Below are 27749 nucleotides of genomic sequence, written 5' to 3'. Positions count from 1 at the left end.
TTGAATAAAGGGTGGTAGTCTAGTCTTTTTATGTGGCTAATTGAGCAAAGTGCTTCCATATATTTTATTATTATTAGTTCAAGAATAAAATAAAAATATCGGATTGATATCGGTATCGGCAAATACCCAAATCTGCGGCATCGGTATCGGTATCGGAAGTGAAAAAGTGGTATCGGGACATCCCTAAGAATAACCTGTTTATCATGTGCATGAGACTCACATGAGTTGCGATGTTTTATATATGATATCTGTTGGTTGCCTCCTGTGTTGACCCACCAAATAAAGAGTGTTGTGGTTAAGGGTCAAAACCTCTAAACTTATAAATGGCTGGATTGCTCATGACATCATAAAAAGTGAAGCCACTGCACCATATTGGTATTCCAGAGTATTTCCTCACATTCTATCCTATTAATTAATAGGAAACCATCTGAATTGAATGAAAACATTACCTAGCAAGTCAGCGTTTTTATATCTGAAGTCTCCCTGTACATTCTTACAAATCAGGAATTTCCCCTACTAATTAAAAGTTGAGTCTTCATTATAGCAGCGGATATCAGATCAGCTGACGGATGAGATACCTCATTTGTTAAGAAATTTAAAAATGATTCTTCTGAAATCTGCAGCTTTATGCTTTGTAAGGCAATGCACATACTTAATTCGCCATGTACATTTATTTATTGTTGTTATGTAATTGTGTTCTACAATATTGATTTTATTCATACAGCAACTGTAAATTATTCAACAGTGTTTTCATTAACAGCATGTATTTCAAAGCAGTAAAGATAACAACTTAAACATTAGTTAAATTATAAAAAGATCATCAATATATGTGACCCTGGACCACAAAACCAGTAACATGGGTCAATTTTTTGACATTGAGATTTATATATCACCTGAGAGTTGAATAAATAAGCTTTCAATTGATGTATGATTTGGTAGGATAGGACAATATTTGGCCAAGATACAACTATTTATCTAAAAAATCGAGACATTGAGAAAATCGCCTTTAAAGTTGTCCATTTATGTTTGCGATTGTGCTGCATTCACTCACAAAAATAAATGTTTTATACACTCTAAAAAGTTTTACAATGATTTACTTTTTAAAATGAAACATTTTTACACGTAAAAATATTGATTAAATTTTAAAGCAGTGAAATCAATTACAATACACTGTATGAACTGAGTAAATGTAAGTAAAAAAATTAAGTAGATCTGAGTAACAGCATCTGGTACATTAACAAATAAAACTGAGAAGAAATAATTGGGGGAAAAAAATATATATATTTATGAGTAACATTAACTGTTTTTATTTATGAGTAATATTAACTTTTTTCTCTAAACCTTTGTAAAATACTATCCATACAACCACCGGTATACATGACACTGGCCTTTATTGCCGATGAGTAACGTTACATCAATACAGCATGTTTTACACTGTTTTAACATATAATATTGCCTACATTTAAACTCATGTAACAAACATTTTAGAAGTAAAAATTAAGCATTTAAACATTCAGGTAGCCTAATTCATGTGTAATCAACCGGTCTGTTATCCAATTTCCACCGGATCAGCGCTGGTTCTCGTGCCGGAGATGGACTTGCGCTCTACAGGTGAACTTCGAACTTCAGACCGCTGTCCTGTGTTTCACTCATAGCCGAAAGATGCTGCGACTCCATAACCTGCCAATAAACAAACAGTGCACAGTTCTGAGAACATTTTATCATTCAAATTAGTTATATTCATTATCTTCAGGAATAAAGTCGTGTGTTTTATGCAAGCCATCAGGCATTTCAATCAGCCAAAAGACAGACACTCGTTTAGGTGACTCACATTGCATCCCAGTATGTTGTTTTACATTAAATAAAATTATTTAAAGCACAGTAATGATTTTATAAAATAAAACAAAATAAAACATACACACACCTGAATTTCACAGAGGAAATGCATCAGTTCTGCGACGCTGAGAAGAGAAGAGAGAACTGTTCTGGAGACTGGAGAGAGTTCAAACAGCCCGCGGCCCCGCGCTCACTCAACCCATGAGTTGTCGTCACGTCAGAGGGTGGGGGAGGGGTGCATCGTTTTAATTGAGTAAACTTACTCAATTTCTTAAGAGTGTGCTAAATATATTAATAATATTGATTTGAATTACATAATATTTGTGGTTCTTGAAACAGATCAGTTTAATTTTCCATTCTCAAATATTTTTATAGAAATTTCACAAATATATTAAGTGTATTATAAATAAATAATTGGTTAGTCAAATACTAAATTCTTTTAGTGAAAAAAACTTTAATGGTAAATTTTAGATGAAATTAATTTTTTGTCAATTATTTTGGTATGTTTAACTCAAACAATCAAGTAAATGATATTCAGAGATTTTATTAAGTTAATAAAGTTAAATATTACTGTGATATTTACTAAGCCACAGAATAATTTTTTAGAGTGTATATTCACCGTTGGAAATGTACAAAATATCTTCATGGAACATGATCTTAATATCCTAATGATTTTTGGCATAAAAGAAAAAACGATAATTTTGACCCATATAATGTATTGTTGGCTATTGCCACAAATATACCCGTGCTACTTGTGACTGGTTTTGTGGTCCAGGGTCACATATACACTTAATTCAAACTGTCATGCTAATAAAAAGCCATAGAATTTGAGCTGACCTGTGGCTCTTTAACAGATTCCAAAATTGGATGTTGGCCAACAACAAAATAGGAAATAATATACACACTTCACAACTTATTCAGAGAAATAAAGAACTGAATATGGATTTAAAGAAATGAAGCTTTATTTCCAAGCATTTACACTGTCACTCCGAGCAAGACGATGCATGGTAAACCTTGGATTTGAATGCAATTTAGTGAAATATAACAATCAGCCTTTTATGTATTGTAATATTTATTGTATATTCAAATCAATGTATGCTAATAATCCCAGATATACATTCATGCTTAATATTTCCTGCATACAGTAATTATGTACATAAAGAAATCTATTTTGTGTTAGGTCAGTTACCTGTGTCAGCAGTGTGCCCATAGGTGGAGCGTGCGTAAGGCTGGGCAAGGTTTTATCCTTCCCCTGGCCACGGACTTGAGACTAGCATGGAATTTTCTCACTCAGACCGCTGACTGCTGCTGCTTCTGATTGTATTTAGAGGCAAAATCTGTCCCTAACTACTGGTCTAAGATCAGTTTTCTCCATAATAATATCATATTGGCAAAAGAGATTTGGGGTTTGTGCTCTTGAGAACGTCAAAGGTTTCTATTTACAGCGTGTTTTTGCAGCATTGAGCAATGCTGATGACACAAACTAGAACGGTTAAAACAAATAAGGAGGTGGAATGTTTGGTTGCTGTTAGAGCTGCACGATTAATCGTTAAAAGATCGCTATCTCGATTCAACCCCCCCACGCGATCTTAATCCTGCATTTCTACGATTCTGCCAATGATATTCAACGAGATAACGCGCTAGGGGTGGAACGGATCGCACTAGATTCGGTTCGGCACGCATGTGATTCGCGGATTAACTGCTAAATTTAACCATCATTACACGAGGCGCGTGTCAGAAAGCGCTCGAATGCAGAATTGATTCTTCTTTGGCGTTTCCTTGCCCTTGAACACAAACACAAAATTGTCAAAACACAGGTCTAAATAACCGCCTCGACAAGTATTCTCTCGTTTATGTCATATGTGAACAGCTGAGAAAGAAACGGATATTTGTCAGATTTTTTTCGGTCCGTGCAGTCGGTCTTAAAGTGACACACTTAATATTACATATATATATATATATATATATATATATATATATATATATATATACACACTGTTTTCTGTCATTGATATAAATAAAACAATAAAATACAGCTTTAACAAAGATTAAACTATATTTAATTTATACAGTGACAAATAGTGTTATTTTACATTTAGTCTTAATTATTAATTTCTGTACCTGAATATACTGTTAGACTTTGTAAACTTTGTAATTTGTGTATTTGTTCTTATTTTATTACTGACTGTTCACTTGTTTTAAATAATGTGTGAACTTTATCAGTGATAAATGTTTTATGTTTTTTTAATGAAAGAACTGAGAAATAAAGGCTCTAAACTTTTTTCTAGTTTAGAGCCTAATAACATCCGGCAAAGGGACTACCAATGAAAACTAGCCTTCGGGCTAATTTGGGTACATTTACATTTATGAATGTTAATTAATGTACATTGTCCCTTTTCTAAATAAATAAATAAATAAATAAATAATGTAGTACATGTAGCTATCGAAAAACTTCAAGTGAGCTTTAAGTAATAAATGAAAAGCAAAGTTATTATAAACTTCTCAATTAAAAACTTATCTTAAACTACAATATGAGATGGTTAAAAACAAAACTGCTCAATCACAAAGCACCAGCGGCCAGACGAAACAAACGTCTATAAAAGCAACGCTATTCAACGCAACACCATACCCAAAAATGTTGATAGTGTTTCTTGCTAAGAATCTTTAATAGGTCTAGCCTGGCATAATACCTTTGAATGTTGTCAATGTTTAATTTTTATTTTTATTTTAAATTTAAATATTACATTCTTTTTGTTTACTGCATTTATTTAAATTTGACTGATGCAAGAGTATTATGTCTTATTTTGTTTCTATCTTGTTTGGTTATGTTCAAGATTTGTAGATCTTTAAAATAATAAAGCTTTTCAGAATCGTGAGAGAATCGTGATCTTTATTCCAAGCAAAAAAACTGTGATTCTAGCCAGATTTAGCCAGAATCGTGCAGCTCTAGTTGCTGTAACACCTGTAGCGATAAATCCTAATAATAAATGGTCAAAAGTTCCAATGACATGCTGTACTACTGCAAATAAAACTCCATGGTATAGCTCAGTGGCTCTCTTGTGTCTAACTTCTCATTATGGCCAGGCTTGACATCTTATGAGATTTTATTACATTGACAGGTTTTCACAATTTGATGTAGCCAAAATTGTTTTGAGTTAACACTACAGCTCATAAAAAAAATAGACAAAAAAGTGTTGAAGCTACTGCAGAAAGTGATATAGTGGTATATATTAAAAGTCCATTTTTTTCCCATAAAAAAATGCTGTGACACCAACCTGACAGCTTTTATGATTACCTAAAAGAAAAAGAGATATGATACATCACAATGCAAAATAACAATAAATCTGTGAAATCTATGTGTTATTGTAGTATTGCCCTGGGTGTTTCAAAGAGAGTCTGGGAGCCTCTTTCCTTTTTTGCTGTGTGAGTGATTTGGGCTGTCTGAGGCCATTTCCCTGTCTGCAGCTGATTTGACAGGCCTCTCAGGTTTCCCTTGACAGCATGTCACTGGTACCAGACCAAAAGAGCAGCTTAAGTCTGACACACCACGCAATGCTTTCTACTGCGCCATCAGTGCAAAACACATTAGGGTTGTTGCGATAACCGCAATATCGTAATACCGCCATACTGAGAAACCAACCACAGAGGAGTGCAAGCAACCGCAGCAACTGCGATGTTCATGTGTTTTCTTTTTTCATAAGGCTATGCCCTTCTTGATTTACCCTTCATGCATGTGTATTTAATGTTAAATAAGCAAATAAGGATAACAATAGTGAAGAATATATTTTTTCTGCCGACTGGCTCGTTTTTACTTAACACTCCGTGTATAATTTTGATTTGTACAGAGGCTCTGTAGATTTGCATTAAACAAGCCTAAACGGACAGCGAATGAGAGAGAAAGCTCAACTGAGCAAGTGCGATTACCTGCGTCTGTCCTTCTTCAGGTCAAGTCATATATTTGTGAAAAAAAGTTTGCCATTTCCGAAGAGGAAAGCTAAATCTTTGTCTTAGCATCATGTCAACGTTTTGGGCATTTCCCATGAATTGCATCAGTGCTGGTCAATAATTGAAGCATCAGCTTCAGCATTAATCTGGTGACGTATTGCTGGTCGGTTGAGCCTTACAATAATTTCAACACATAGTTTGATAAGACTTTTTTTTTACCAGTCAGAGTCGATGAATGGAACTGTTATACATATAGCCCAACAAGCTTATTGTCAGGTTTATGTTCTGTTATGTGGACCCTTATTTAGACATTCTGTTCGGTTTCCATTAGTTCCTGTTTCGCCGATCTGTTTAGTTTCAGTGTCATTGGTTATTGATTACATCCTCGTTTGTTTCTGTAGTTATAGATCTAGTTTACTTTCTTTTGTACAACCCCTGTTTACATAGTCCTGTGTTTCAGATGTTCTTGGTCAGTTCTCGTTTAATGCATTGTGTGGTTTGCGTTATTCTCCTGCGGGTTCATTCAGAGTGTTTGGATTATTAATAAAGCCTGTTTTTTTTTTTGTGTATCTCATTCGTCCTCCTGCATGCTGATCACAATGTAACACTTATTGATATAGTAAAAAAATGAATATATTTTTAAATGTTGATAATATCGCATATTGCAATATTGAGCAACTCAAAATCACAGCAAGGGAAATTCCTTCACCATGACATAAATCATTGTCATTGTTTTTCCTAATGTAGGAAGACAACAGCTTCATGTCAGTTCAACTAAAACAACATTCACAATTCATGTTTCAGGTAAGAAGATATCATCTTCTCAGCCTTCTTATTTTGTCACATTAAGGAAACATGAAGCTGACACAGATAAAACGTTAATGGAATCTTCTTTGTTTACCTGTAGGCTTGTTTGGTGCTTTAAAAACGTAATTGTCCATACTATGAAAGTCAATGTTTTATATTAACCCAATTATCACATTTGACTAATTTAGTTTTTTTTTTTTACAAGTAAAATCAACTAAATGAACAAATTTGTCATAAAATATCTAAAACTTACCTCTTGATGGCCTTGTAGCAAATGATGACAGTCAGGAGGAGAAAGACCACAGATGCACAGCTTACTGTCCCCAGTACTAAGATCTCCATCTCTCTCCTCCAGGGTATTATGGGGGATACAGTGGAGGGAGCCACTAGAAGAGAGAAAAAGTGTTAAAAAATAGGGCTGGGTTAAAAAAAAATATGTCTCGATTATAATCAATTCTCATTTTGAAGAACCGATATTGATTCTTAAATCCCAAGAATATTTCAGTCTCCGCTGTTTTCAGCTGATGAATTAAAGATTTGTATCGTACCTCCCCTCCAATCCAATAAATCGCAATAAGCTTTGTGCTTTGTCAATTCTGATATGAAACAAAGGATCAGATTTTAAATTCATGGCATGACAGATCACGCCTCAGTTCAAGCAAAGTATAAAATAAATAAACATGAAAGAAAATCAGAAGGTATGTTGAAAGACGTCAATAAAACAGAATGAAAACAATGTCATGTAAGCCATTCAAAACTCATTAGCCAGCTGGTAAAATGATCTAGAGCATTTTGCTAAATATATGCACTACATTGCATATTAATTGTATTTTTACTTAACCTGTTCTTCAATATTTATTTCTGAATAAATTCGTCATGATTTTATGACAGCACCATTTAAATATAAAAAAAAATTATTTAAAAAAACAGAAACTAAGAACATGTATTTTATAATGTTATTATAAAAACTCCCGTATGTGCAATTTAAATACAAGTAGCCAACAAATCAGTTAATTTTAACCTTTAATATTTTTTTCCTTGAGAAAATTTGCCATCTACTGAACCTGATCCACACCAATTAATCGATATTAGGGATGTAAAGGTATGAAAATTTCATATCACGATTATAGTGACCAAAATTATCACGATTATCACAGTTTTGTTCAAATTAGATGAAAATGTTCACAAAGAACTGATACGCACACTGAAAACGTTTTATATTTGGAAATAAATAAAAAAACAATTAGCATCTCTATGCATCTCTTTTTTTTTAAACATACACATTAAATTATATGGCCATCGTCAATAGCAACGCATTATAACACAGTGATCACATCTCTTCTATCACCGCAGACGCGCTCTCTCGTTTCATTAAAATGGCATTATAAATGAGGTTAGTGGATAATTCAGCAGCAAATGTTATTATAGTGAAAAAAAAAGAAAAAAAATTAGTTTGGAACAAATAAAATGTAAAATGTTCCACATTGCTCTTTGTATTGTTATAAAATACATTGATGAAAAACAAATGTATTTACATATAAATGAAAAGAAATGTATTTTAAATGTATAGCGCAGCTTTTTCATGAAGCAACAACATTTGATAGATAGTACAGAACAAGAAAGACCATTAATAATATTAATATTTTATTGGGCAAAAGTATTATAGGCCTAATATGAAAGGCTTCAATAGAGTGCCAGAGCGCATCCCGTGCGCAGAATGATGCGCTTGAAGCAACATTGAGTCAGTTCGCATTGAAAAGTTCAGAAAACAAGGGGAAGAGAATAGATGTTGATGCTTAGTGTATCATATCTAGTCAACAGTTTATCGAGTCTTTTCTTTTAACAGTTGTAAATTTCAGTTACTGTGTGCGTGAAGAACAATTCATAGTGCTCTCTCTACTCAAGTGTGATCTGACACCCAGGAGAAAGACTCATGATTTAGAAACAAACTCCAGCGAGATAAAGTAACGTTACTTCTGTACTGTCGTAAAGTACTGTCGCGACCGAAGGCAACGCACTGTTTGAATGCTGAATGGAGAATGAGGACTGAGGAGAGATGAGTTTCCATTAACTTTAGCAACTTAAATATCTGTACCTATTATAGGTATTTGTACCTCACAAATATTACAAATATTTGTACCTCACATTAAGCTATCGAACGGCTTCAGAAGTCTTGGAATATAGTGCACTTTACGGTGCTTTACAATATTTTTTATATCTTTAGTGGGGCTTAACAATAATAGCGAATAGTATGTACTATTCGCTGTTATTGTTAGACGTCATGGAGAAGCTGCAGTCGCAGTGGGGAGGATTTTTGGGTGATAAATCTCCCGAGCGCTGTCACTGCTTTCAGCCATGTCTTCTCGTACAAAAAAACAACAATGTTCATCAGACTGATGCTGCCTGGACAGGATTTAGGCCTACCTGATAACTTACCTTGTTTTCAAAATCGCGATAACCGAACATGGTTTTCGTGATAATTACATTTTGAACGATAATACTAATCGTCAGGACATTTTATCGTGGTTTATCGTGAAACCGGTAATCGTTCCATCCCTAATCGATATGGAATTAAATTGAATCTTATCGAATTGCAAGCTTGTGAATTAAAATTAAATTGAATTATTAATTAATAGAAAATTTGTGTCAAAGCCAAGCCCCATTTAAAATTTGCATTGGAAAGCTGTTGCTGTGAACCTACATCATGCTGTCAAGAGCTCTCCATGCAAGTCAAGCAAGCCATCATTAAGCTTAAAAAAAAAAACTAAATCAATCAGAGATATAGCAGGAACATTAGGAGTGGCCAAACCAACAGTTTGTGAGGTAGATGATTGCAGGATCCTTTCCATGGTTAAAAAAAACTCAAACAAAACGAAAAAAAAGAAAAAAAAAACACCTTCACAACATCCAGACAAGTGAAAAACACTCTCCAGGAGGTCGGTGTGTTATTGTAAAAGTCTACAATCAAGAAAAGACTTCACAAGAGCAAATACAGAGGGTTCACCACAAGGTGCAAACCATTAATAAGCCTCAAGAATAGAAGAAAAAAAAAACATCTAAAAAAGCAAGACCAGTTCTGGAAAATAATTATTTGGACTATGAAACTAAAATCAACCTGTGCCAGAATGACAGGTATGGAGTATGGAGAAGGAAAAAAGTATGGAGAAGGCTTGGAACAGCTCATGATCCAAAGCATACAACATCATCCGTAAATACAGTGGAGGCAGTGTGACACCATGGGCATGCATGGCAATTCCAATGGCACTGGGCCACTGGTGTTTTTTATGTTGTGACAGAAGAAAGCAGCAGCCGGATGAATCCTAAGTGCATAGGGATATACTTTCTGCCCAGATTCAGCCAAATGCAGCAAAGTTGATTCAAGAACGGTGCTTCACAGTACAGATGGACAATGACCCAAAACACACTGCAAATGCAAAGGAGGAAACCAAGTCTTTGGTGATGTCCATGGGTTCCAGACTTCAGGCTTTGGATTAGGGATGTGCACGTTTATTCGACTAGTCAACTAAACGGTACACAGCTGCTATTAGTCGACACTGAAAACAATAGGTGATTACACAGAAAAAAAGACACAATATTTTAGCGTTCAAATTACTGCCGGGCGCGTACCGTAGAAAAGGATTGAGGCCGGTGGCACAAGTGTTAATGAACGTCACTGCGCACTGCACCAGTCTGGAGTCCCAGGAGCTCCGAAGGATAAGAGGAGGAGTAACGACAGTGGAAGACGAGAGAAGACCAGGCCTGGGACATTTACTGTAAACTGAGTTTGGTCTATGTATGGGCGGCAGTCGGCTATGAAGCACACGCCGTTTACCTTTGTTTTATTTATTTTAAAACTTCCGTTTACAGTTCACCGGTTCCCCATTCTCCCCTGCACCTTGAACTGTGTTACATTTATATTTAAAAGCATTTTAAATAGCACATTAAAGGGATAGTTCGCCCAAAAATGATATTTAACCCATGATTTACTCACCCTCAAGCCGTTTGAGATGCTATTGCTAAATAGCAATTGACGATGGTCATATAATCTAATGTGTATGCTTTAAAAAAAGAGGTGCATAGAGATTTTTTTTTATTTCCAAATATAAAACGTTTTCAGTGTGCGTATCAGTTCTTTTTGAACATTTTCATCTCATTTTAACAAAACCGTTCGTTCTACGTCACGACGCTTCCTACGCTACGTCCTACGTCATACGCCAGCATCCATCTCCGTGAACGCGCGTCGACCGCTACCGGAAGCCAGTTATTTTCGTTTATAAAGTTTTAAATATGTATATTTTTACGACAAAACCGCACGGATTACCCTCAGAAGGCCTTCGTTTATCCCCCTGGAGCCGGATGGATTACTTTTGTGAAGGATGCATGCACATTTTGGGACTTGAACGATGTGGACCCCATAGCTTCACATTATAACCACTGAAAGATCTAAGACATTTTCTAAAATAACTGAAAATGTGTTCGTCTGAAAAAAGATTGACATATGCATCTCGAACGGCTTGAGGGTGAGTAAATCATGGGTTAAATATCATTTTTGGGCGAACTATCCCTTTAAAATATAACACTTGGAAAAATAATACCTTAAGAGGTAGGGCCTAATCATTTTACCTCAGATCCCATGCGTTTTTTGGGTTTTTTTGGTGTGTCAGTCACAGAGAGCACAGAAGTGACCGCTCAAAAGACAAACAAGGTGCGGGAGTATTTTGAATTAGAAATAAAACAGAAAAGTTTTATGTAAGCTGTGCCATTTCAAACTGGCATAATTCAACTAGAGTCTTGCATAACCATATTCAGCACATGCACACGTAGATGTGATAGCCGAAGCAAGCAAATGCCCATCGCGTATTCACTTCAACTCAGAAAAAATAACTGAGCTTCAGAATCTCAATCAGAATGAGCTTTATTCGTCAAGTGTGCTGCGCTTGGCGCCATTTATTATATTGATTCATAGATTAAGTGTTTCAAATGGATCATATATACACAAGTCTTTAGAGGGTAGGGCTGGGCGATATGGCCAAAAAAATCATATCTCCGTATTTTTTGGTTAAATGGCGATATACAATATATATCTCGGTACTTTCTACGTTTTTCTATTTGGATAAAGAAAATCTTTTTTTTTTACTTATTTCACATCCTGCCCAACAACAAATATTTTAGCAATATGTATATTTTAGTCAGAATTATTGCGCTACTATTCAATTGTGCTCCGTCATGCGCCAAACAGACCTTCTTCACTTGCAGAAGGTTCATCCTCTCCTGACAGTGAAATGGACATATTTGTTTGACTCTCTAACATTTACAGATGGAGAATATACCTGTGAAATGTAAGTAAAGCACTGAGGAAAGCACCACATCTCAAACGCATTAAACAGTGCAAGTATTTATCTGTCAGTCAGCAACAGTATCTGTCAGAGCATCTGATAGGGCAAGCTACTTTAAACTTGTTAACTATATCTTACCAGTTATTTTGAAGCCCTTAATATAAGCTTGTCTCATGTTTAGGACAAATTGTAAAATGTACTTTCACTGCAGCAGCTCACACTGCGTCCTCCGCTATTTTTCAGATGTGCTTGTATCAAAACTACTGTATCGATATAAACAGTATTGCCTCATTCCATATCGTAATTTTTTTTTATAATAATCGATATATCGTACAAACTCGATATACCGCCCAGCCCTATTAGAGGGGTTCTTACTTATAGACTTATCGGGTTACAAAACTTTCGTTTAAACAACTGTCAAATAAGTCGATGCGCACAGCCCTACTTTGGATCAGCAGTGTATCTTAGCTATTTTCGATCATCCCACCCATCCCTAATGTAGAGAACAGTACTTTTACTATTATCGCTCTCAAACTGGTCTCTCACACCAATACAGCTTGATGGCCCAATCACAAGGCTGCAGCATTCTGCTCTACTCCATTTATCATTCCATATCCGAGAGGCGCTTTATTTGGACCATTACGCAGCCGTTTCATCCAGAAACATATTAGTGCTTCAGGCTGCTCTACCTTCCCCTCCACTTTAAAGTTCAGATGAGTTTTCTCTGGTTGAGAACTGATAGTGGCACCCTGCTTTACTGAGCAGTTTAAATGGTACTTATAAAAATCCACAGGAGAATGCTAATTAACAAGTTCATTGCCCTCATGAGCACACAGGGCTTCTGCCTCTTCTCTCACACTCGTCCTTCCTCTACCTCTTCGTCTTTCACTTTCCACCACTGTATACCTCCCTCTCTGCCTCTTTTTGCCTTTCTGTATAAATACTTTTGAGAATTAAGCCTCAGATTCAGATGTATTTGTTCTTAAACCAAGGTTTTTGAAAGTGTTTGGGATTGACAACCAAATTTACTAGTAAGTTCATACAATAGCTTTCAGTAGCTCAAATACTGCCTGTATGATAGCGACTGGAATGAAAACACCAGTCTTTTTATCCCTTTTGCATTGGCATTATTACATTATGCTTACCAAGGCTCCATTTATTTGATCAAAAATACAGTAAAAACAATAATATAGTGAAATATTGTTAAAATTTTAAATATCTGTTTTACATCTCAACAGTGGCGGACTGGCACCAAAAAGAGGCCCTGGCAATTTTAGCAGAGAGGCCACATTTGTCTCACCCTTTTCTACTCGCCGTTTTCTCATTCCTCGATCCATTTTCTTTCACTCCGTGTTGTTGATATGCTCTCATTACCCATCATTCACTTGTCATTATCTATCATCTCATCAGGTCAATGATCGCGAGAAATTCCAGCCTGTGCGCTCTTGACATTTCGACTACATCAAACGCACATGGCACCCTTTAGCGTCAATATGAGACGCAGATAGAAATGGGCCAGAAGGCGCCTCCTAGCGGTCTAACCCTAACCCTACACTACACCTAAACCTACCCATAACCGAACAAAGCTATGTGCGTCTCATATTGACGCTAAAGGGTGCCATGTGCGTTCGATGTAGACGAAATGTCAAAAGCATCAGTATTATGACGCCAAAGGATGAGAATGCGTTGGAAATTCCACTGACTAAAAACATTCAAAATACCTTATAAATAGAGAGATTACATACATTTAGGCTATTTGTCCATTATTTAGTTCATAGGGCTATTATTTTTCAGAGATAGGCCGTGGTGTTTGTTTGTTTGCTTTTTTCCTTGTTTTTTTGTGGCCGCCTGCAGCTCCGCTTAATTTATTATTATTTTATTCATATTTACATTTACATTTACATTTATGCATGCAGACGCTTTTATCCAAAGCGACTTACATTGCATTGATTCAAGGTACACATTTTTACATTTTGTCAGTTCATATACTTAGTCTGTTGATTTGCGACGGCCTATTGTTGCAGACACTCCGCTTTATTTATTTATTTAGCCTTTTTATATGGTTGTGCTGCCGGTTGCGGGCGGCCAATCCGCCAAAAAGCGGCCACATCTCCGCTTTATTTATTTATTTATTTAGCCTTTTTATATGTGCGCCACAAGTTGTGATGAGCGCCGGCGAGCGAGCCGCTGGTGGTGCTGCCGCTTGCAGCCATTGCGCCAATAGGCGGCCGCTTCCTCGCTTTATTTAGCCTATTTATTTGTTTGTGATGCGGCCACAACAAGTGATGAGACCAGGCGGCCGCAGTGGCATTTGCCCACATTGCCCAATGGCCAGTCCGTCACTGCATCTCAATATATTTAAAAATGTAATTTATTCCTGGTGGCAAAGCTGAATTTTCAGCAGCAAAAAGTTGTGCTGCTTAATGATTTTGTGGAATCTGTGACACTTTTTTTCTTTTCAGGTTCATGTGCCGCTCGACATATGATAAAAAAAATCCAAAACCATTTCAGGCATAGCCTAATCTTACTAATTAAGTCCTTAAGTGGGGTAACTTCATAAAGAGCATTCTACTTGTATTAAGTCCAGGACAATCTAATAAAATATGTTTAACAGATAGGGGAATCTTACAAACATGCATAAAGTTGGGTCTTCACCTTTAAGCAAAAAAGCATACGACATCTGGTGTAGACCACTTGATCAAGTCTAGTTTTAAGAGTGATAAAAAGTCTGTTTGTAATTTCCAGATGAGTTTCATATAGCTTATTATTCTAGCACATATTCCACTCTTCTTGCCAATTATTTAATATGTATCGATTAATAATCGGTCTGATATCTGAGGGAAGAATTCGACATTCATTAACTCCCTGATTAAGAAGTATCGGTGCATCTCTAGTTTAGAGTTCTTACCAGCTGATCACAGTCTTTAGCACGGGAATCAGCATTATTTCAATGGAAAAGAGCACTGGTACACTGTGACACTGTTACACAGGAGAAATACTAGAAACATCGCTCTGTTATTCCTCATTCTCTCAAACCTCCCATTAAATAAAAGGCTGTGAGGTATTAGCCAGCAGCTTTGGAGTATAAATCACTGAATAATTCTCCCTTGGGTCGAGACCAATGCATCAGCAACTTCAGATTGGCTTCTCTCTTGCGGTTTATCATCCTGATCGATGACCCCAAACGGACAGAAAAACGCAAACACATAACTGTGAAAATAATTCAACAGAGCAGAAAGTAACTCTAATATTGATCACCAAGTCAGATTCTTTACTGATAAACCACGACACAGCCGGAAATCAAAATACATTATAAAGAAGGCAGAAAGAAAGGCCTCAGTGACCTCATTTAAATATCAAAGTGGACTTGCCCATTTGTTAAAGTCCCCCTGTAGTCAATAATTGTAGCCCTTAAAACTCATCTTTGATCACCAAAATTACATTTTTAAATGCTTAAAATAGCTTGGATGTAACTCTACACCCTGGCTACATTTAGTATACGCGGATCTATGAATATGAAAATTAGCCCCACCACCTCCACTCACTCACACCGGCTCAGAGATTCACTTGGTTTAACTTACTGAGGTAAACGCTGCACAATGGTGTTGGTCTTTACAACGTCGGACACATAACGGCATTTAATATGATTAGCCTTTTGCTTGACTATGTTATCAAACAGCTAATAATGTGTTGCTAATGTTACACAAACCATGTTCTCATTCCATATCTCAGAGTCAGGCAGCTGCGTTCCAACAATCACCAGAAACCCTTTGAACAACTCAGAAAGTCAGTGGAGAAAGGCATATAGTTGATTATAAAATCATAATATACATCATACACCCGCTATATTGCTAAAACTAAACATTTTCATTTTAACAGAAAAATATACCAGGATAACCTGGCTTCACTTCAGACTCCCCTGCTTCGCAGCATAATGATGACATGCTAAAGCCCGCCGGCACGTTGACATAATGGTTCCAAGGTAGTTTGTGATGTCAGAAACACCAGCGATTTCAAACCTTTTTGAGACTGTAGTTCATTGCAGTTTTAAAGAGAAAATACTCAGCAATGGTGTTGACTTATGAATTTGCACATGGTTTGTCTTAAAGCATATTAAAAACACCACATAGACATATAAAGAACTTTAAAAACTTGATTTTCAAACATCTACATAAGAATGTATACTGGTTGATTACACAACTTTAATGCCAATACATTAAGACTCCAAAGATCAAGAACATTTTCCAGCAGTGATTTTATTTCCTCTTATTTCAATGAAAGATCTGTCTGCTTCTAGGCCCTCAGTGTCTTTCTACACATGCTCTCAGTCTGATAACTTACAGCAAAGAGTGAAATGACTAATATTCGGTAATGAGTGTAGTGGCAGCCTTGAAGACAAGGCCTGTCTTCCGAAGACTCCTTAGTCTCAAATGGCCCAACACACACTATGTTCATACCGAGAAAAGATGGCTGCCCGAAAGATATGACCTCCAGTGGAAATGAGTGTCTAGCTTGGATGAACTCAGTAATTGGATCCTTGTGCATTTGTAGGGAATGTAGTGGACATGCATGGGAAAAGGGACACTGTGATCCAATAGGAGCCTTTTAGACTCTTAAACAGATCACCCAAAAATTAATATTCTGTCATCATTTACTCGCCCTCATGTCAAACCAAAAGATCCAAATATCTCTGTGTTCATACAATGAAAGTCAATTCAGTCCCATTATATGGACAAAAGGAAAAATATTCTTCAAAATATCTTCTTTTTATAGTAAGCCATACTGGTTTGGATCAACATGAGGATAAGTTTTAATTTTTGGGTGAACTACCCCTTTAAACTTCGAAAAAATGCCAGCAAATGCATCATTGTCTGTAAAATTAGATTGCATATTCAATTGACATCCGTTTCCATGTACTTCACACTGCATAAAATGTAATATTTACTAATATGTGTAAACATACACTACCATTTAAAAGTTTGGGGTAGGTACGAATTTTTTTTTATGTTTTTGAAATAAGTTTCTTATTCTGCATTTATTTGATAAATCCATGTTTCAACAGCTACACTAAAACTTAAAGTTAATGTCTTATAAGCAAAACCACAAATGAAAACAATTTTGTAATTCAATGTTAAAGCATGTGAAATTTTGATGCAACGTGCACACTGTGAATAGTAGCATCTCCTGTCGATGATAAAGGAGCAGCAGACATATCAGAGGGTTGGTCTTATGAAGACAGAGAGAACCAGGCCTATTAGATTAGGCTATTTTTGTACCTGCTCTCCTGTTTAATGGAGTTACATGGCTCTGGATTGCCTGGGCAAAACTGATTTTAAAATAAGAGGACTGACAGGCTTCCAGATATAAAAACAAACAATAACTCCATCTGAGTTGAGCTCTGCACATTTTTCTGGTAGACTGCCAAACAAGGAGCAGTGTCAGGGACTTTTAAGTAATTTACAAGAATTTTCAACTCCAGACGAATTCTTAACGCTCAGTTAGAGTATGGGCTCACATTTTTTAACTCTCACTCTCTCTTTGGTTGCAGTACCATCTGCTTGTACTTGAATGGTCTCAGATATTCCACAAGCAAGAAGTGGATATCACTGGCTTTGATTTTGCATGTGTTCAGATGCCGAGACCTTCGTCCTGCAGAACTAGAGCCCCCAGTGTGCCCACTTTTATCCTCTGTCACCCGAGCCACAGACCTCTTGCGTTTGATCACAAGCGCAGGTAGAGAGGGCCTCTGCTCTACTTGTACAATGGGAAAGTCTGCAGGCGGAGGGAAGGAGCAATCGTGGGCCTCCATCCCTGTGGGTGGCTCATCCACACTCATGACAAAGTGCATCCGAGCAAAGGTCAGTGCAGAGCCTGCAGGCAACTGCTGCTTCCCCCATCCTACCTAGTTAGTCATCAACGGGAAAACATCACTCCATCATCCAATGACGATGAGTGGAGAAATGAAAAAATAAAAAAGATGTACAAAGATGATTCAAAAGCTGTGGGGGTGTGGAAAGCTAGATGAAACGGTGAGGGTGATCGATGAAGGCGACACTCCAAAGTCTTTGGCACACATCCTAAAGCACTCTTTAATTAAAGCTAGGAGCCTGGTGCAAGGCCAGACCGGCGAGCACGTCCCGTCCCCGTTCATTTGAGGGGATGTGGTTGAGCCAGACCGTGACTCCTGACATTCCACCACAACTCCTGACATTTTCAGCGGCATTGGGCTAGATGTGCAAGAGGAAGAAAGAGATATCGCGTGACTTTAATGTATTTACACGTGTACATAATAGAATTCTACAGATTTGTTTTTAAAAATATTTTCAAAACTATAATATATATATATATGATATAATATATAACTATAATATAATGTTTCTCACAGTAACTTAATTATTGTCAAGTTTTGAGTTAAATATTATTTTACATAATTTGCTTGCTAAATGTTTCAAACATCTCAAGACTACAGTACTGAAATCTAATCCCACCCAGATAGAAATGTCTGTGACTGGATTTTTTTTCTAATTTATTTTGACCTCTGGTGAATACCGTAAGCTAATTTTCTCGTTGTGCTGCCTGGTGCATTTTCATTATTGATTTAGACCTTTTGCCAAGTTTCTGAGTGAAATAACAGTTGGTCGTTCAACTGCCTGCTGGCATCCTTTCCAACATAAAAAGCTAATTAAATCAATAAGGAAAGCCCGATCCCGGAAACAGCTCAGAATAGCCACTTTAGTAGAAGGTAACGATTCTCGTCTAAATTGAGTCCTTCTCTTAATTATATACTAACATTATAAATAAATGTAACACCCACATCCAAACAACAGACCAATCAGCCTTATGGTAGTAGCTACAGAGATCCCACTCCCAACTGAATCAGACATCCTCTGTTAATAATTGTAACATTAAATTTTTTTTTACTCTATCAGTACTTTGTGATTATAGCTGCAACATGCTTCTAGTTATCTTTAACAATTTTAATTTACGGTTTGCAGTGTGTGTGTGTGTGTGTGTGTGTGTGTGTGTGTGTGTGTGTGTGTGTGTGTGTGTGTTTTCACCACTCACTGCACCTGATGTGTGTTCACTAGGGCTGGGCAATTTTTCAGATTTTTTCTATTAATTAGTATTTAAAATGTCATGAAATCAAAATCATGAATTGGATAATCTATAAAAAAAAAAAAACACCTTTCATTTTTTTGCCATATCGCCTAGCCCTAGTGTGCCCTAACTTGGATGGGTTAAATGCAGAGGACAAATTCTGTGAAGTGAAAAGCCTTCACTTTAAAGTTGTGATGGAGTAGCGACAAACCATTTCTTTCATATTGTGGTGTACATCCAAGTGAAACGACTTATCGGAACAAAAGTTGAGCAAGGACTTCTATCCATTGGGTGTTGATTGGATTTTGGGGAGATAGAGGCAGATCTGAATGCAAGCTTACGGTCGATAGTAAGAAAGGGTGGAGATTAAGCAGACTAAATGATTCACACAGGTGGCAAAACAACTCAGCCAAGACATGACACAATGTACAAAGTTCACAACATTAAATCTTGATTCTAAAAAGGGGAGCAATTCGTTTTATCTGCAAAGATATGTGCCTATCCCAGATAGCACTGTTGAAAGCAACGGTTTTAAAATCCCATTATGTTTCTCCTAGGGCTTTACCTGCTCTACACTATAAGGATCTGCACACCTGTATCATAAATTGTATTGTATCGTGAAATATAGTTGGCAACACGCAGCCCTAAATATGACACTTAAAATTGATTCTTCATTGCAGACAATAATCTGAAAGTTGATGAAACACTTTATTATGATCTCAAATAGCATTTTTAAGTACAGGTAAAGGCACACTACAAATAAAACAGTCAAACTAAATGCAAACTGCTGCATCATGAGAATCGTGAATAGCTTCTCTACTATGTAATTAACCTAAACTGGAAAGCATTCATCAGCAGTACATAAAAAAGCTTTATGGCCTCGAAGCTAAGACTATTCGAGGGTCTTGAACTTATTTGCAGCTTAGCATTCCATCTTGTGCATACAACAACTGCATGGCTTTCAGCCAATGATTGTCAATCTACTAATGCTCCTCAAATTACCAATGTCCAATGTAACATTAGCAGATAAGCTTGACAACACGTTGGACAGAAGGGAAGGTGAATGTACGAGTGTGTGAGTAGAGGTGAATGGCTCCTTAATCATCAGATTCTCTACTCTATGCCAGGTGAATTTCTCAATTTCATAGTCAGCGAAAAAAATCAGCGGGAGTTACACCCCTCATCCTCCTGCACTATGGTCCAGTACTCATACAGCGGACAAGATCTTGTGTCTATGAAGAAAGGTAGCTTTGAAATTTCCTCTGTTTGAAAGGATTTATGAACAACCCTAGAATGAATCAAAAAGTGTAAAATAAGCCTGGCTCACCAGCATCTGCATTGCAGTCCACACTTTGACAGAGTAAAACATATACAATAAGTGGCTTTATTCGAAAGTATACTGGTCAAAAACAGAAGGTTAATCTATGAACTAAGAACAGCAACAAGAATCGGAGCTAGCCAAAATGTAGTGATGTCAAATGTAGGCAACATACATGACCATTTCTACATCTTGGAAAACACTGTAAATATACACACACACACACTCTCTCTTTCAGCTGCAAATACTACACATTCACTGAGAAATAAAACAAAATGGCACTAAAATAGTTTACTGTGAGTGAAGGGGTCCTATTATGCCCTTTTACAAAGTCTTGATTTTGTTTTTGGGGTGTACCTGTCAAAATCAATATGTTTTCATGATTAATTGTGGTGTTAAAAACTCAGTAAACCATCTTACAAAAGCGATAGCTTACAAAAGCAACAGAAAACAAGCTGTTCTCCATAAAATCTGCAGTGCACAGATAAACGTTGGGGTTCTAAATGTTCCTGAACAGTGTTTAAAAAATAATTTTAACCACTCTAAGGGCCCTATCATAAACTCAGCACAATGCAGTGTGTTGTAAAGCGTTTTTTGCTAGTTTCAGTCTGACGCAGTTATCATTTTCACGTCCTGCGCCATGTTGTTTAAATGGCTAAATGCATTTGCGCCCATGGGCGTGATGGTCTGAGAACGCGGTGTGTTCAGGCGCATTGTTGGCGCGTTGCTGTTTTGAGGCAACTGAAATAGACTGCGCCATTGACCAACAAAAACCTGGTCTAAAATCAATGGCGCATTTTTTTATTTTTTATTTAAAGGCGGGTCCACAACGCACGTACACTCCGCTTATTGCACACACAGGGACATGCAGCAGTACACAAACTAGCCAAATATTAAAAATAAAAGGATTACAATGTAAAAGATTAATATTGTGTCCATAAAGATATGGTGGAATCCGGCTTGTCCCGTAGATAGTCTGCTTGCGCACTTTCCTCTCGCACGAGCAGGTCTGTTTCCTCTCTGGAGAAGCGTTCAGTCTTTCCGCTTGCAAACTCCGCCATGTAAATAGCGAATCTGCCATGGCATGAGTGCAACTGGCTTTTTAAAAGGAATGGGAGATGAGACTGTTTTTTTGCACGTTAAGCCCAAAACACACCCATAACTCATTTAGAAAATAGGGACAACCATGTGCCGGTTAGGCCGACCATTTTCCCGTCATTAAACTAGCAAAAGTGGATTTGATTTTGGACACGCCCTAAGTGCACTTGCACCATGCGCTTTAGACCATGCGCTTAGATCGTTAAAATAGGGTCCTAAGTTTATCAGCCTTAGAAAGTAAAAACAGGGCCCTAAGTTCATTAGATTTAGAAAGGACAAACAAAAAGTGTCTTCTCTAATGCAGCTCAACCAGACCTAACAGCCTTTTTTTGCGTATTCCGTGGGGGCAGATTATTTAAATTAGGAACATTGTGACTTCATAAGAGCCGGAAAAACTATGTTGTAGTCCAAACAAGTCATAGTTTTTGAAAAGGGGATTGTTAAATAAAATATCTCCCTTTGGACTGGACTTTGAGCTTTGCAACCTTGCAGATGTTTTTTATACAAACTAACTAAAGTTGAAAAAGTCGAAAAGCATAATAAGTATGCCAATCTTTAACTGTACACCTATTCTTTTACATTGTTATGTATTATATCACTTCACTGACTGCCTTCTCACTGTGTAGAACAATTTTACATTTCTGACACAGCAATTTTCCCTATAGCAAGCTATCCTACTTCCACACATTTGAATAATTCAGAACTGTGATACGCGGGAGAATTTTCTGCAATCCGTCACGCTGTACAAGCGAAAACATTGCCTGGTTATCTCAGAAATGTGCTGTCACCTGCCGTGATTTCACCTGATGAGAAGATATAGACAAATGAATTTGTTTCGCTTTATTTGTGTTTTGTGTCACAGTGTGTTTTTGATTTGGCTACACTTAATTAATTCCAAAGATACTGAAACGCTTAACTAATGTTGACATGCTTTTAATTAGCATAAACAGGCAGATACACTTGCAAGACAAAACAGCCCTCCGGACAGGGAGACATAGGCTTTGCTTTTTCTCTCCCTTACTTTGATTGTCAGGAGGGGGAGTCAAGTCGACAGGCCCGGAGGGAGAGCGGCTGACAAGAGCAAAGAAGTACTTGCCATTTCAAAGCTCTCTGTGTTATCCTGTTGTTTTTAGGCAGCAACTTTTTGTAAAAAATGTATAAATGAACAAAAAACACAAAATCTAAAATCACTTGTTTTAAATGCTATAAGTGAATTTAGACATCACAACATTGTAATGTAGCCTACAATTTGAGATTTGCTAAAGATTAACATTTAAAAGTTATTATTATTAAAGTTTTTAAAGATTAACCTTAAGTTAGTGCGTGTTAGATGATGGAAAAGGTCAAAAAGAGGAAATCCTACTTCCTTTTTTGTGACCACTACTGCCACTGCAAACCACATCTTGATTGGCACAAAGGTTAGCACCATAAAAATAATATCAAATTCTTCACAGCTTAAGGTAAAAGCCTGTGAAGATGGGCTCTTCGGGCTTTTAGGCTACTATAATTTGTCACAACGACAATCCTAGTGTCTCTGAGCACCTCTGTAAGGTTAGCTGAGTTTGCCATGTGTTTCTGACTGCCACACATGCCCTTTTTTGGGCTTAAAAGAGTGTGTTCTTTTCCAAGAGCCCAGGAGCAATTCCATCTAATCTACTTCCCCTCATCTACATCCTCAGCAGTTCTGTTAAAAATAGATTCAGACTAATCTTGAGATAAAAATGTGTAAAATTTGGCAATATTCTGGGTTCAATTAGTACTATGTGTCTGCTCCAAAAGGATTATTATGAAGACAATACAATATAGAGCAAAACAGCATTGCATTATCCATTGTGGACGATTATTGGACTAACTGGTTAAGACTATGTGTGGTAAATGGCGACTTCTTGTTATTTTATTGCCACCAATATTCATTCAAAGTCAAATTGACATTTAATCCTACTATTAGGTTTAGGGCGGTAACACTTCTTATTGCAATCGGGCCCTCTGAAGCTGCCTTTCCTTTTGCAAAAATATAATACATTGCTCAGTTTAAACCTTTTATCACTGCTTCAATAACGACAGGTGTGGGAGTCCTCATTAAATGCAACTTCCTCATGAATAATTTTAATAAGCTAATGTTAAAGTCATTTCGCCCCTAAAGGCAAAGCCTGTCACCAGCCTTCAACTGGTTACTTATCAAAACCGCCTTTTACAGTTAAATCCTCAGCCCTTGCACGGTTGTTAATAGCTATGTTGCATTTCGCCCTCAAACATTTCATGTCACAGACTGAAAACATAAAAGTCTTTCAGGCTGCTCATGGTAAACATTGATTTTGTTCGCTTCAGATCTGAAGATGTATCAAGCATGTGTGCATGAGGCAGGTATCGATGCAAGGCACATGCTAATTTATTTTTCATAAATTCTTATGAAAATTCTCTTTCCCAAAGAGCTTGCCGTTGTTGTGAGAGTACATTACTCAGGCTTAAACAAGAAGGCTAAAACTCTAGAGGCAGATTGATTTCACAACCCTTTCAATGCTAAGGCCTCATTGATCTGGCTTTCCTGAGCGCCTGACAGGGAACCCTGATGACAAATCTAAAATTTCCTCCCCCTGTAATAAAGCGGATTGAGCTTTGTGTCAATTGCGACCAGCAACGTACTTTCCGGCCATGTCCATTTCTCAAAACGGGAAATGTCAGGAAATGAAAATTGTTTCAGCAAGAAGAGCAATCTATTAAACTGCTTATAAGCTACCTTCAAAAGGAAGGCGAAAAAATATGATTAAATGAACTCGCCCGTCTTTCTGGCAAAGCGTGCAGCCACAGCCAATTCGTTCATTTTGGGGATTGAACTCACTGCAGATTCTGACAACATGACAACTGAGATAAAAATCACACTTGTTAGAGGAAATCCTAGATTGCAAGATTTATTTGAGAGACACAGAAAGCTACCTTTCAGAGGTGATGCAGAGAAATGTGTTTGAGCTTACAAACTGTGTTCTGGGGCTGCCCCTGGCCAAAGACTAGTAGTCATTAATTCAAGCCATTGGTCGACTAATCGCATGTTTACATTAATTAAATAACTTAAACATATGCTGAGGGGTTGGGATACTAAACCATGAGCCTTTAATAGGCTATATATAGGCATAATATAATAGCCTATTCCGCGCTCAAGCGCACACATAAAGGCTGCCGCAAAGCACGGCCAAAAGTAATGATTATGAATGTGTCTGAAAAAAAATAGCAAGGAGACATTTTAATTATTTATTAATAAACTAGTGTTTTCTTAGTCAGTGTCGACTGCAAAGATAAAGTTGACGATGCTGACTCACCAACTCCGCAATATAGCGGACACTTAGTATAGAGGAAATGCAACTTTCCATAATCAGAGAGTACTGTATATGTTTTCGATTCGAATTGGTTCGTTTAAAAGTAGACATTTCAAGCTTTCTATAGATATCATGTGTATTTTCATGTGTGTGAGGCAAGTACCCTATACGCTGAATTGCGGTTCATTTTTGTGACGAGCTCCAGTTGAAGGAGACTGAGACGGCAGAAAGCACATCTTGTTTGTTTTCTTTATATTAAAAAAGCACAAAGTTTTGTTGTTGATATGAGTTTACACAAATGATTGCACGGTGCCTCCATGTCGTGCAAGCACGCTAATACTTTAGCTTCAACATTCCCCCCAAACACTTGGATATGCATCAAATAATAGCGCACATTTATCTAGGTTAACTAGGGCCCTATTAAATCCATTTATCTAGGCAAAATTTTACAGGCAACAAAGATCTACTGTCCGTTGTCTATAGCATAGTGATGTATGAAGTCACTTTCAAACCAAGCAGCTTTCTATTTGTCATGCAGCAAAATCTCATGACCAACTTGAACATGAATGTTCACAAAATTCCCTCTCCCGCTGGACTTCACCAGTAAAATTTCACCAGGCAAAGGTAAATGTGACTGCACCTTTAGTAAATTAAGCCACGTTAAGCGTTTAAGAACTTTGCGCTGTTTTTAGTGATTGAAATACTGCGGCGGGTACTGTATGTGGACAAAACTTGCAGTTTGTTCACATATCTTTATTTTCCATCTTTAGAGAGGTTATTTAAATATTCATGGCTTGAAACATATGTAGAATTAACAGGCCTGAGCAGCAGTTCTATGGATGTTTAGCCCTCCAGGTCTCACGTTACTGAAAACTATGAATCAGGACTGCAGAGACATAATTACAGGGCAGAGCTACTCACCAGTTGGTGCCAGGAGCCTTGGGGGTGGTGGAGGAGGGGGTGGAGGCGGTAACGGTGGGTAGGGCCTACACTGGCATGGCAACTGGCAGCTTCCTTCCAGCAGTGCCACTGTGGTTCGAGAGCATGACTTCTGGAGCTCCCCTCTTGCAAACTAGGGTGAAGAAAACAGCACAAATTAGATTAGTGTTTTTGTCACTTTCATCACCATGCCATGTATAGTGCAGCAAAAACTTGCATAGTAAAAAGAGATTTTTCGCAATAGTACTTGGAATTTACAATGAAGAGAACACCACAAGCACTCTCTTTTTTCTCTCGGCACGCTGGCGAATGGGAGCTCCCTCCCACTAAAGTGGAGAATGAAGGGTGTGTGGAGGCTGAGGTCTCTCAAAGAGAGCACCCACCCACACCGCAGAGCCTCGGACCCCCAGAGGAGTGGGAGTATTGAGGGGTGAACCCTGACACTGCCTCCCCCTAATAGGCCATCCTGGAAACACTTTTGCTAGTCTTGTGAGCACTGTTGTCACAGGGGACAGTAGTAAAGGACCAAAAGCCAAGTCTCCAGAAAACAGTTCAATTTCAATGACTTTAACCAGTGCTGGAACTGAGAGGAGAGTAGAATAAAAAGTATTCTAGTAGTAAATACAACTATTAGATGAGTAAAATCAAAATATTACAAGTGCATTCAAGTGAAATCTTCAAACACTATTCCCCAAACCTTAGCATACTGATTGAACCGTCATAGGCTAATGACTTTAACTATATAATATAAATGTAATATATATATTTAAATGTAAATGTATAAAATAATAGCTATATATTATATATATATATATATATATATATATATATATATATATATATATATATATATATATAAATCTGATCAATCTCAGCGCAGTAACGTTAGATAATCCAAAACTGTGACCATTATGCACGTGCATTTTAGCGACGGTTCGTTATTGTAACGTTACTTCACTATGAATTATCATCAACGACTGAACTGCTCATTCCAACTTACCTGCAATAACGGAAGAAATACTGAGAGAAAACAGTGACTGAACAAAAGCGGCAAAAACCCCAAACTAAGCGGCAATGAATTTCGGATAAACATTCCTCTTCTGTCTCTTCACAGTCCACCTGGTGAGGACGCGAGTCTGAGGCGCATAAAAGTCATTTATTATCCGCTTCTCAAGGCTTACCAACGATGTTTTCCCCGAGTTTGAGCAGATATGGTGTCTGAAACATGCTCGTCCAATTAGAGCGACAATAATTGGTGACATGGAAGGGTTTGAAGCGACATAGGAAGGACGCTAGCGCTGTTTCTGAGGAAAGTTGTTGATCCTCCGCGCGCTGCCGTGGCGCGTGCCGTATCCACACAAGAGTTGCGAAGCAAAGTTCTCTCCGCGCGCGATTCTATGTGAGTCGAGCGTTGAATCAGGATTCATTTCTTGCCAGGCATGATGAAATGATGTCAGTACACGGCACAGAAGTTACGGATACTCAAAACAGCACGGAGAACACACGTTGACTCGGTCAATCGCGCGGACGCCGGTGCTCAAATAGGTCCCTAGACTGTAGATTCACCTCTTCATTACTTCTATAGCACCAGCTGACGTGAAGGCGTCCAGTGAGAGACGCGCGCCAAGATAACGCACTATTGTTAATGTGATAGCCATTTACATTAGCGACGAAATCACACGTTTTCTATCGCTTCTGGATTGAGCTAAAGAGATTTATTTAACGAGAACCCTAAGGGTTACGTTTGGTTAGGTCACGGCGTTAGACAGTGAGCATGTATTCGGGGCGAGTTGAATGTACTCTGCAGAGTAGACAGACACAGAGCACATGAGGCAGTAAGGGAGAAAGCCGAGGGGGAGGGGGGCAGTTTGCCATCCACAGCTTTTGTTTAGGTGGCAGAATTTTAATTTTAGCTTGGCTTGCGTGGTAAATTAAATGACGTAGCTAGTGTGTGTATGTGTGTGTGTGTGTGTGTGTGTGTGTGTCTCCATACTATGTATTACCATCCAAATGGGATTTGATTAACAGCAGAAACAAAGTTCTAATTAAAAGACTTCAATA

The 27749-nt window shown here is 37.5% G+C and overlaps 1 protein-coding gene across 2 annotated transcripts in view; it reads right to left on the bottom strand.

Annotated features, from left to right (window-relative positions):
• prima1 (proline rich membrane anchor 1) overlaps positions 1 to 27547 on the bottom strand; it is a 42232-nt gene extending 14685 nt beyond the window's left edge. Inside the window, exons 1-3 of one of the 2 annotated variants that reach the window (XM_084432409.1) lie at positions 26870 to 27547; positions 25671 to 25821; positions 6842 to 6974 (exon numbers count right to left, since the gene is read on the bottom strand). In XM_084432409.1, the coding sequence (XP_084288535.1) occupies positions 6842 to 6974; positions 25671 to 25821; positions 26870 to 26950 (365 nt within the window). In that variant the 5' untranslated portion in view covers positions 26951 to 27547. Of the gene's footprint in view, positions 1 to 6841; positions 6975 to 25670; positions 25822 to 26688 lie in introns of both variants that reach the window. The other variant, XM_084432408.1, reaches the window with a different exon arrangement.
• Positions 27548 to 27749: the final 202 nt, after the last annotated feature.

Source organism: Rutilus rutilus (genome assembly GCF_951802725.1).
Source record: "Rutilus rutilus genome assembly, chromosome: 15".
In the NCBI taxonomy this organism is placed as follows: domain Eukaryota; kingdom Metazoa; phylum Chordata; class Actinopteri; order Cypriniformes; family Leuciscidae; genus Rutilus; species Rutilus rutilus.
Note: the sequence above shows the minus strand (reverse complement) of the source record. Positions and strands in the feature narration are given on the sequence as shown.